Below are 12268 nucleotides of genomic sequence, written 5' to 3'. Positions count from 1 at the left end.
CATGTCTTTAAAGAGTTTGAAGACAAACGTTTTGCTCATGGGGTAACTAAAATCACAATGCAGAATTCATTTCAAAGATGATAATTTACTTTTGCAAAAGACCCATATGCTCCAGATTAACTCAAGTTTAGACAAAATGTGTTGGAACATTTCCAGGATGTTGAGTGGAGCTGTCATCAAATTTTTGTAATGATCCAATTGCTGGGCAAGCTTAATGTAAGTTGGCATGGGATATCACTGTAAAATTTTAGCAGGATCAACCAAACCAAGAGATCCCAGGTAACACAGCCAGCCTTTGAGAGTTGTACAACTTGATGCAAGATATTATAAACAGATGCAGTGCTGTTTGTCCTGCACCATATTTTCCTCTAGGCTTGGTTACATTTGCATTGTTTAAGGTTTAAGCTGAGAAGGTTTAAGGGTGAAAATCTTTCAGCAAAACCTTAGATAGGAGAAAAGTATTCCAGTAATATATGAAATGCAATCACAAAAATGTTTCAAATCAATCCAGATATATGTCCCTCTTATAAGGCTCTTAAAGTGAGAATTTTCAGAGCAGAAATTGTAGACAAAATATGTCAACAGAAAATCAATTAACTCCAGGAAGAAGGCCATGTGATCAGAAAAGGAGAGCTCAGATGCTTCTGCTCCAAATGCTGGGTTATTATAGGTACAGGAAGAAAATGGTAAGTCTTCATAAAAGAACAATGCTTTGGGCTTCTTGAATGGAACAGTGTCCTATTGGCTATTGTAAGCAGAGGCCACCTTGATCCTCTGTAACATGTGTCTCAGAGAGAAACAAGGACGGGGGGATTGCAGCTTTGCACTAGCTGATGTGAAATAGTGGATCCAAAATTCCTCAGACTGTGGAGCCCCTTCTGCAGCCTGTTTTGGGATGCAGGGTGGAGGCAAGGAGAGGAAGAAAGAAACTAGACTTTGAGATAGCTACCCACACAGGCATAGCCTGTGTTTACGACTGACATGACTAAAGCAGCCCCAGTTGTGCAAGGCGCTATAGCAAGCCAGTGGTAGACAGTATTAGCTAAAGAGCAACCAGCATCATCAGTGCTCTGCTAGTGGTTGGAGGGTAATTAATTATTGAGATTTTATCTAACCAATAGACACCCTCTCCTGGGTTGCCCATGTGTAACAGTGACTCTACTGTTTATTGGGAATTGTCAAACCTGTACTGTGACACTGGGGAAATCTGTTGGTAGGACACTCTCCCCTCCTTGAGCCATATCTGTTCAATGACAAAGACTATCCCTTTACTTGTTTATACGCCGCAGCAGCACTTGGCGCTGCAATTCCATGAGATAAGGCAGGGCTGGGCTGACTTGGGATTGGAGCTGAGGTGTTGGCAAAAGGGACACTTAGAGCCAGTGCCCTTAATACAGTTGGTTATTGAAGGTCTCTGAATCCTGTTCAATTTATTTAAATTCTCTGTAAATTCTTCCCCAAAGTTGCACTGCTTAATCCTACAATGAGATGCCCTGTGGTATCTATTGCTGCTGTATCTCTCTCAAGGGATGGCTGCTGCATTTCAGTGATAATGAACTCATCCCTTTGTATTGTTCTCTAATCTATTTAAACATATGAAACTTAAATAGACTATTGTTCTAACTGCTTAACTATCTGCTTTATTGGAAATGACTGATTCAGTCATACATCCATGTAAAAATATCCCGTGTGCACATAGATATACACAAACACTTGGAGTTTTACTGCAGATGCTGTTTCAGAGAAGCTCGTGTGTTTTCTTGGTGTCTTTCTCCCAGCTGTAAATCTTTTAACTGTCAGCTGCATGTTTCACAGTTATCTCAGCCTAGCTGGGAAGGAACAGAGAAAAAAGGCTAAGGAAATGTGAGTGTACTTTGGATTTGTTCCCATATTTATTTTGAGCCCCATTTTGTACCTGACATCAGGCTGCAAAATCACATTTTGATTTAGTACAGGAGGTAACAGAGACCTCTGTTAAGGTTCCATCAGAAACAGGTCAGAGGTTCAAATACAAAGCAATGAGTCCCAGGCTGCCTTGTAGTTATAAAAGGTATTCACAGATCTTTAGTATTCCAAATGCTTTTAAGTTTTTCATGCTATCTTGCACCTTCCCTTACAGCAAGACAAACCGTATGAATGTTAAGTATAACAGTTCATATGTTAATTGTAAACAGCAATGTATTTGCTGATATATGTTAATAACAAGCATTTTGGGAAAGAGTATTTCAGGTGTGCAGATACAATGAAATGTGTGGAACAGTCTGCCAAAGGTAACAGTCAAACATCCAAACTAAAGTACCAGACATTTGCAAAACAATGAGGATAAGAACCATGAGATAACCTTGCATCTCCAATGCCCTACAAACCTGGGGCAAGGGCTTCCTTCCTACTACAGATGACAGGGCTGATACCTGTGCAAATCTGGCAAGATGGATCCTCTCATCTATAGTTCATCTGTAGACAGGGATATCCCACTTGGATTCATGTTTTCAAAGAGCAAAAGAAACAGAAGTTGGGGGATCCTGGAGCCAGTGGAATCCATATGTTCCTCTACGCATGGTATGACCTATGCATGACCATCCAGTACCCATTTCTCTCCTGGAGTCAAATATACTTATGCTGCAAAGGTTGGAAAACTGGGGTCCTCTTTTCTAACTGGTTTTCCACTCCTTCCTTCCAAATCTGTTGGACTTGCAAAAAGAACTTGTGCAGACAACCACCTTGTTCCTCCATTTTTCCCTTCCCAACTTTCTCTTAGCACATGCCTTACTGTGTGGTGTGGAAAGGAGACAGGGGCTAGAATGGCTTTTTCCACCATACATGCCTGCACAGATACAGACTTTCATAGCACACAGAATTTTAAAACATGCCTTTTATTCCTTAGGCTTCCATATCTGAGGGTAAAAAATAATGTTTAGTGCTCAGTGCTCCATTAGGTATTCAGCAGGAATGTAACTATTTTTGTATTTCTTTTGTCCAAAGGTATAGCAGGAAGTCATCAAGTATATATGAAAACAAATCTGAGACATCAAACGTGGAAACATCTAACAATAAAAACAGGAATTCCAGTCCCAGTGCCAGACAAAAGAGAGGTAGGAGTTCTGAGACAGACCTTTTTGCTTCCAAAGGGTAATATTTTTATTTTTGCACACTCATTTCTGGAGTTTGATGAGGACATTTTAAATGTATGTTGTTTAAACCCAACATCAAAAAAACAATTCTACAAAGCTGAGTGACTGTACCATGAAACTTCCTGAACACCAAAAAGTGTTACCAGTTCAGGATTTTTTAAGTCTGAGTTTTGATGCATTACAGCGCTCTTTATACAACTTGTGTTATTTAAAAATAGAATTGGGAGGGGCAGTAGTATGCATATTTTAACCTTCTATATCCTGGCTAAATTGGCTTCTAGCCATATTTAATTTTAAGATTGTCTATGGACTTTGCTAATTAATTTCCTTGCTTTATGTCAGAGATTTTTTTGCCTCCTCTGTGTATAGGTCACCCTCTAGTGTATAGTAAATAAATGCACATGCAGTCACAGAAAGTCCCTCCGTTATTTGAGGGCATGAATACAATAGATATATTCTGTACAATATAGGTTAATGTGAATGCTAAAAAGAAATTGGATCTCATGTGGCAGTAACAGGAACAGAAAATCTTTCAACAGGAGCTTCTCTTTTAGGTAGCATTTTGAAATGTTAGAGCAAAGACTGTTCTAATAATATAAAAAAGAAAATTGCAAGGTCTTGAGAGATTAAGGTCCAAATCATGTTTAAGGTAACAGCAGGTCCCTTTAAAAGTAGAGATGGTAAAAAAAAAAAAAAAAAAAAAAAAAAAGGAATATTTTTTTCTTTGAAAAATAGGCTATTCACCAAAAGATTTTTTCATTGTAATAAGTTTTCATTCTGGGGAGAAAGTTATGGCTTCTTCATTAAAAAATCCAATGTTAAAAACCTGTTTCAGTTAAAATGTCTTTTTAAAAAATAAGAGCTTTTTTGAAATCGAAAAAAGTTGAAAAGCAGTCTTGAATTTGAAATTCATAAACCCCCTTTTTAAAAAATTTCCAGGAAAATTATTAATGTTTTTGAACTGGTCCAGCTTACACAAGAGTGTGGGAACTGGGATCACTCGCTGTAATTCCTGCCAGCTCAGCCCGGGGCCTCCCCATCCTCTGGGATGGTGCAGCCCTGCAGAGCAGCCGCGGGGTTCAGGGGGCGCCTGTGCACCCCGGGCTGCCAAACCCGCCCGGCAGAGAGACAGTCAACAACTGTCCGGCTCTAGATGTCCCACCGAACCTTGTGTCCCTGTGGGGCACCTCTGGCTGGGACCCTGCAGGAGCTGAACTCGTCTTAAAACTGTAGAGTGAGGTCCTGCTTCCAGAGATGCAGTGGAATGGTGCTGGGGCCGCTGGGGGGAGCATGGCTGTGCTCGTCTGCGGTTCACACGCAGCTTGGGGCCTGGTGCTCTGCCAAAACTGCCTCTTTTGTGCCACCTACTGACTGTAATACTCCCAATATCTATGCAGTTACAGAGTATTTTAAAATATTGTTTTCTTTCTATAGTACAGAGGGGGAGGGCACTATTGGCAAGCTATTTCAGTCTCATTATTCTTATGGATAAGCACCTGTAATTGGGTTATCTACATAGAAAGCAGTGTTTTGTGTGGCCCTGACTGGCAGATTCACCAACTTGAAGCTATATGGGGGCTCCTCTGGGGACCACCTAGTCTAACTGTGCTGCTCAAAGCAGGGTCAGCTGGAGCAAGTTACAAAGGGCTGTGTCCAGCTGGGTTCTGAATAGCTCCAAGAAGGGCAACTCCACAACTGCCTTGGGGACACTGTCCCAAACTTTAACCACCTTCACAGTAAAAAAGTTTTTTTCGTCTTTTTAAATGGAATTTTCTGTATTTCAATTTGTGCCCATTGCCTCTCTCATCCTGTCACTGGGCTCCACTGAGAGGCGTCTGCCTCCATCTTCTTTACTTGATAAGATCCCCCTGAGCCTTTTCTTCTCCAAGCTGAACAGTTCCAGCTCTCTCAGTCTCTCCTCATGTCAGCTACTGCAATCCCTTGATCATCTTCATGGCCTTTCACTGGATTCACTCGAGTATGTCCATGTCCATCGTACTGGGGAGCCCAGGACAGGACCCAGCACTCCGAGTGTGTCTCACTCGTGCTGAGTAGAGGGGAAGCATCACCTCCCTGGCCCTGCTGGCAAGGCTCTACCTAATGCAGCCCAGGATGTGGTTTTGGCCACAAGTACACTTTGCAGGCTCATGTTGCCCATCAGGACCTAGTGCTTATTATGCTTGGAAATGGTTTCCAGGGTTATTTGGTATACCTACAGAATGAAGGAAAAGGTTTGAAATCACTTAGGTGGAGACAACATGTCTTTAGAGACCAGTATCTAATGACTGACTGGTGCTGAGAAGCTGTGGGGACTTGTGAAATCCTAAGGGGTCCCTCAGTGAAGTGATATAATTGCATAGCTGAAGAACTAACATATAAACCCACCCCCTACACACATGCACTGTTGTACTTGCCACATGACTCTGTGATAATGAGATATTACGCATTTTCTTGCTCTGTGCAAACAGAAAGTAAATATATTTTATATACCCGTTTCTGGATTCTTTATAAGCTACAGTATCTTTACAAAGATTGCCTTGTAGTGGGAGCAGCCATGGCAGGGAATGGCTCTTAGGCCAGCACAGGCAGTCTGAAAGCCAAACACTTCCCAGTGCACCTGTGGGCAGCCCCACCTCTGAAGCTGCCACTCAGTAGCAGTTCCTCACCAGAGGCACCTGCCTGGCCTAGAGCTGGCAGCAGGCCACCAGGTAGAAGGAGCTGAACTACATGGACGTAATACTTCTGTATTGTTAAAATCTGTTCATCTCTCACCCACCTATGCATGCAGGCATCTCGGATCCTGGATTATCTTGGCTGCAAATCAGGAAGTGATGTGATGCGCTTTCCCTTGGAAGCACAGCTTGTCTGTCTGTTGCTTGTCTGTCAGTGTGGATTCACTGTCTCTACATATTCCCTTTGTACTTCTGGTCTTCATTTGTCCCTCTAATGATTTTCACTTGGCAGTGTAGGAAATAAAGAAAAGGAAAAAGCTATTGGTTAAATCCTAAAGCAAAGAACCAGGCAGCCAACACATGGCTTTTCTCCTCCTTTGTTACCTGCCCACACAAAGAAAGGGACAGATGCAGAATTTGGCAGGAATGCATGGATCTGGGGGTTTGATCTAGGTCCACCTGCTTCTTGGATTGCAAGTAACTTACTATCTTTCAAACCCAGAGTCTCAGGACCTAGATCCATCTGTGACTTATCTCTATAAAGGCAGCTGTCAGGCAGCATGGCTGGCTTATTCATGTAGGAGCCTGGCACGTAAGCTTTGCTGGCATGGCACTCCTTACATCCCAGCAAATCATGAGATCAAATGCATGACTATATGCCAACTTCGGAGGCTGTTAGAAAGACTTCAGCAGGTAAGGCTGAGAGTGTGTCAGCCATGGGGTTGATGATGGCAGACTCTTCAGTGCTAGTACTGGATAGCAGAAGTGGGACTGCTCACAACACTTGCTGTCTGTACATGTCCTGCACTGCAAGGCTGCTTCTCTTCTCTCTACAACCTTGCTGTTCCAACCACAATGATACGGTTTCATAGTAAAAGGCATTAGATCCTTTTTAATGAGCCTGCTGCTAAACTGTATTTTCCTTTGATGAGAGCTACATCCCTTCACCTGTTTTTCTTTGGTTTTGTTTTGTTGTTGTAGTTCTCCATTAAAACTCAGTGAACCAAACTCAACCCAGGGGCTCTGTTTGGCTCAGCTGGTTTAACCACCCTGACCTCATGTCACCTTTCTAATTGATTAGCTCTTGCTCAGGCTTGAACTGAATCAAAATTTATTTATTTATTTATTTTTAGTTGTCATCCAGTGCTAACCTTTCCTTTCCCATAAGCTGAACAGCTGACCCTTCCTTCCTTATTTCTCTTCCCTCTCCCTCTCTCTCCTAGTTGATGCTTCCACCAGCCTTAACCTTGAGCGCACAGCGCTTGCTAGAAAGCGATTCACATTGCAAGGTCTTTCCAACCGCAGAGCTCCACCCAAAGGTAAAATCACCCCATGCAGCATCTGGTTGCTGGCCATGTGTCTCCTGCACTCCCACAATAGTTCTCTCCATCCCATAGTGTCATCCATCACTATTTCCTAAAGTGCTGCTGCATCTCACCAAAATGCTTGTCTGATGCACACATATGGCTCCTCTTCTCAGACCCTGTTACCAAAAATTGCTCCCATAGCAGTGTTGGCAGGCAACCTTTGAGCTGACTGGTTGTGTTTTTTACTGGTGCAACATTTATTTCTAGTTTCTCTCAAGGGCTAAAGTGTGAACTTGTTTTAAACCACCAACTTAACTTCTTTCAGCAATTTGCTGGCCTGAAGGGAAGAGCATCATCTCTGTGTTATGCTACATGAGGTTTTCATGTGTTAAATTGTTCATTGGTTGGACCTCTGCCTTTTCAAATGTTGCTCAGCCATAGCCTAGTGGTTACACTGAGGAACTGGAATTCAGGAGATCTGGGGTTTATTGTCATTCCTACTTGATTATGTTATATGACACTTTAAAATGGTGTGTTCTGAGTCTTTGTGCATAAATGTTTAGAAGATGCTTAATATCCATGAGTAGAGATCATTGCATGGTCCTGTGATGTCTGTACAAGAAAGAGACTTTAGAGGAAAGAAAGAAATGTGAATAGAAATGAAATTGAATGACTATTTGCAGGAACTTTCTGAAAAGATAACTTAATTACTCTTTTTATTGTTATTATCTGTCTTCTGTTCTGATAAATTATATTTCTTCTGTGAGAAAAAGGATTAGTGTGCAGTGGAGAGGGTGAGCATCAAAGGAGGAAGAAACAGGATGAAAGAATAGAAAGATAAATACAGAAACATTGAACTACAGTGTTACAAAGTAGATGAGAATACACCAAGAGCCAATACAGCCATAAGATTCTGGCTGCAAGGTTAAGGCTGCACTTGCAGGATGGACAAATGAGTTCAATGTTCTGAATACAAAAAAAGGAGTGGTTTTCAGATCCTGTGATTTAGGGAAATCAGTTGCAAAATACAGATTTCAGAAATGCGGGATAATGCTGTAATTCAGGCAAGTTTGGATCTGCAATATTGGTTTGGGTCTCTTTTGCTCTTTTATCTGAATTTTTCTTGTCATGTGAAATGTCTTGCATTGTATTCAGTGTTCCAGACAGCAAAGCACAATTCAGAAGAGTTCATACCCCCTAAACTGTAGGCACTCTCAGCTCAAAGACTTGCTGGGTCTGGTTACTTGAGATTCCTGTGAAACACCTCCATTACACAATGTCCCCTTTCACTTTGTTGTGTTGTTCAGTTACTAATCTGGTCCTGGCCTAGAGGAAACCAGTTGGCAAATCGGCCGGATGATTTGCAGAGTGGTCATTTCTGCAGGTAGTGACAATGCAAAGCTGTGTTAGCACTATATGGACTGGCTGTTAAGGCAGATCAGAAGCTGTAAGAAGGTAACAGTGAGGTTACGGCAATAATTACGCTTGTCCTGCTCTTGACCCCTTTGTCTAAGGATTTGTTACTGGCAGTGGCAGGAGATGGCATACTGAGCTGAGCACACTTTGGTTCAGACCCACTGTGTCTGTTCATGTCCAGAACACATAAAAGGGAAGGTTTAAACAATAAAATTACAAGGCTAATTAGGGGGAAAACAAGATTGCCTGATGGATATCAACTGGCAGTGAAGCATGGATGCTCAAAGCACTGCTGAACTGTCTGGCCAGGCTGGATATGATGGGGTAGAAAACATTGTATATAAGCACCTTGGTGTTTTGGCCAAAGAAATGCTAAGTCTGGAGGAGAAGCTTTACCATCCTGCACTCCATTAGTGCAGAGACCCCCAAGGCAGCCATACCAGAACTGGCACCAAGGTGTGTGAAAGCCCACACTTGTAGCACTCTGCATCTCCCCCACCCTTGGGTCAGCATTAGCTGTCCTGGTTTGCAGAGCCAAGCTCATATTCCTTGGGGTTGGCACAGGGTCTGTAAAAGCTGCATGATGTGGTGCAAATGTAGCCCAACACCATAATTATAAAGTGAAATTTTCTTTGTCTCTCCATAAGGGCAGTTACAGCAGCCTAAATGTGGAGTCATTCCGTTGTAATTATCACTGAGAGTAGAGTTTAACCTCTCATTTTTCTTCAGCATTTTCAGGAGGTGTGAATAAGGATGTACTTGAATATATGTGCTTTTATGAGTAAATTGATAAGGAAGTGCATTAGCAGGTACAAAATTTACAGTCTTTTTCCAGTAGCCAATCTACAGTTAAAGTTGCACTGAAATTTTAAGGAGCTAATATGGTTTCCTGATGTTTTGGCACAATAAAACATTATAGGAATTGCAATTCAACCAGTCACCCTAATTTCTGCTCCTCTGGAAACATATAGTGAACGTGACACTTACTAGGCAGAAATATGGAAAAAACAAAGTAAAGAGAAAAGTTCTGTGACTGAACATTAAAATAAGGAAATGTGAAGAAGATGAGGAATGGGAAAGAGAGTTTTAAGATCCCTGGCAAGGAAGTCTTCACAGTAGTATAATTGTGCACAGGATATTTAAGCCTGAAATATAAAATCACCTGAAACATATTTTACTCCAGTGCTGTATGCCAGTTAACCATGGGGGAAAAAAAAAAAAAAGAAAAAGAAAGAGAGAGAGAAAAGAAGATAGACATGATAAGAGAAAGGAGACAATTGGAATAGAAGAGTCCCTCTGAATCACAGGCACCGTCTAGGAACATCTGGGCTAAGATTCAGCAAAGCATACAAGCATGTGCTACAAAGGGTTTTGATGAAATAACTTTTCACCTCTCCCAGGAAATTTTTCAGTGAAAATGGAAACAACTTTAATTTTTACATAAATATTTCTTTGATATTTTTAAAAATCAAAACATGAAAATCACAAATAGTTTTTGACAAGTGTGAAAACCTTCACAGAATATTTAAAGCCATTTCTATTTTCAACTGAGGTTGTGTCCTGGTAGAGTTAAGTATTCAAGTATCTTACTGAAGCTGAGATATAAAGCATATGAATAGCTTTACTCATGCCTCAATGGAAATACTCACTTGAGTAATGCAGCACATGTGCTTAGAGTGTTTTCAGCAGAAGAGACTAAAAAGTTAATCCTGAAATATTTGTAAGCAAGCAACTTTTTCTCCCAAATGGTGCTGCTGTAGTCGGTAGGTGGAAGAAGTGTACTGATGTGCTTGTAGACGTGTAGACACAATCTCTTGAGAGCTGCATAATGACCTCAATGTGTTTTGAAACATCATGTGCTCTCTGAAGCTAGCTGACAGTGCATTTATACCTCTGATCTGTTTATGAAATATTTTGAGTAAAAAATGCTACTCGCATCTCGTAGTGAAATCTGGGGAAGTTGTGTCTTCACTCCTGAGTGCACTTTAAGAAAAGGCAGGATCCGAATTGGAGTAAACAAAAAAAAGCTCTGTTGCCTTCACTTTCTCTGAGCTGATTCGGACCAGTAAGGATAGAGGCTCAGAGAACATTTTCAGGCATTTCGCACTGTTAATTTCTAGAAACGATAAATGTGAACTCCAAACCATTCATGTTTGTTTTCCAGTGTATTTCAGGTCAGTCATCACAGAACAAGCAGTTCAGTGTCTAAAATAATCCAAATCTCATCTGTAGACACACGCTCCACTCTAACCATCATGCTCATCTCTCTGTGTTTTGTAGCTGAACTTAGACACTAGTTGGCTGCTAAAATATTAATTGGCATAAGTCTCCTTTCTGAAATATTAAAATTGGTGCAATTGGAATTGCTTTGAAAATATGTTCATATAAACTCTCTTCTGTGCTTTTCAGTTTGTTCAGGATATTTTTCCTGGCTGTTTTAGAGGAGCAACCTACCTTTCATTTACCCTTTTCCAGCTGCTGCTTTGCTTTGGACATCTTTTACCCTCAGTGCTTATTAACCTCTAATCCTGCCCTGCATTGCATCTGTCTGTTCTCCCAGATCCAGAAACTAAGGAAAGAGAAGTTACCCGTCGCTTTTCCCTAGCCTCCTCTATCAGCACCACAGTTAATGCTTCTGCTGTGACCAAAGGTACTGTCATGCTGCTTGCTTAGCTACCCTTCTCCCTTCCTGCTGACCGATACATTTACTGCCAAATGCTGTTCACAGAGTGAGTGCATCAGGCTCAAGTTTTATAAATGCAGGAGGTTCCAGTAGAAGAGTCAGGACCAGTATAGCACCTGTAGGGAGGCAGGCCAAGACATTCTGAATGTATAGCAAGACGTGCTACCAGTATATATAGTGACTCTTCTCAGTTTCTCTATGATAGGATTCAAAGAGTGGTTCTGGTTTCCATGAAACTGGATTAATTTTTGGCTGATGTGGGGTTAGGTTTTCCAACTTCTCCCAACTCTGGGTTAACTGAAATTCAGTAGAAATTATTTCTCCCATTTCCTTAAAGCTGTTTAGGATTTTTGCTCTCAAGAAAGAATCTCCTTCTTGCGCAGCAGACATCAGATGGTAAGAAAGCCTGAAATCAAGCCAAAAATGAGTAGCAATAGATGCCAGTTTTAGGCATATTTAGCATAATCACAGTTATGATTAGAAATTATGTTTGCAAGGAAATTTTCAGATGTGTAAAGGAGCTAGGTGCCCAGAATGCACTGAACTCTATGCAGTTTGTGTGGGAACTGATGAAAGTTTTATTTCTGAGCTGTAATAATTTTGAGAAAAGGCTCTTTTACAAAATTTACTTGAAGCTACTGCACTAGTGCCTACATTTAAACTCAAAAGCAACCCATGCATTTGGGCAAGCTGGCTGTGCTGAAAATCAGTAGGATTGTAGGCACCCATGCCTAGATGTCAGAGTTACTTTTCAGAACAGAACATACGGTCTCACATCGAATTCTGAATAGACTGTCTTTTGGCAGTTCCTGGAATGAAGTGGAGGAGCTGATTGGCAAGTTTACGATTCGCAGGGCAATTCATAAACCAGAATAGAAGGAAAAACAGCTGAATTCATTTGTATTAAAATCTTTCCTGTAGATTTGTCAGGAAGAAGGTTGCACAGTATTTAGTGCATTCTAAATAGTTGTGAAGGATATGAACCATATTCTAGACTGTGCCATGAGCTGTCATGAAATGAGAGCGTGGTGGGGTTTATTGGTAGAGGAAGGATGTGAT

General features: G+C 41.2%; 1 protein-coding gene across 11 annotated transcripts in view; it reads left to right on the top strand.

The window, feature by feature from the left end:
• Positions 1-12268, top strand: part of MCF2L2 (MCF.2 cell line derived transforming sequence-like 2) — a 187060-nt gene that overhangs the window by 162120 nt on the left and 12672 nt on the right. For 6 of the 11 annotated variants that reach the window (XM_074878598.1, XM_074878596.1, XM_074878601.1 and 3 more), the window contains 3 exons: positions 2983-3092; positions 7027-7122; positions 11087-11176. In XM_074878598.1, the coding sequence (XP_074734699.1) occupies positions 2983-3092; positions 7027-7122; positions 11087-11176 (296 nt within the window). The remainder of the gene's footprint in view (positions 1-2982; positions 3093-7026; positions 7123-11086; positions 11177-12268) is intronic. The other 5 variants (XM_074878604.1, XM_074878602.1, XM_074878603.1 and 2 more) reach the window with 3 other exon arrangements.

Source organism: Strix uralensis, chromosome 9 (genome assembly GCF_047716275.1).
Source record: "Strix uralensis isolate ZFMK-TIS-50842 chromosome 9, bStrUra1, whole genome shotgun sequence".
Classification (NCBI taxonomy): Eukaryota; Metazoa; Chordata; class Aves; order Strigiformes; family Strigidae; genus Strix; species Strix uralensis.
The sequence above is the reverse complement of the archived record's forward strand: the minus strand, read 5'-3'. Positions and strand labels throughout refer to the sequence as shown.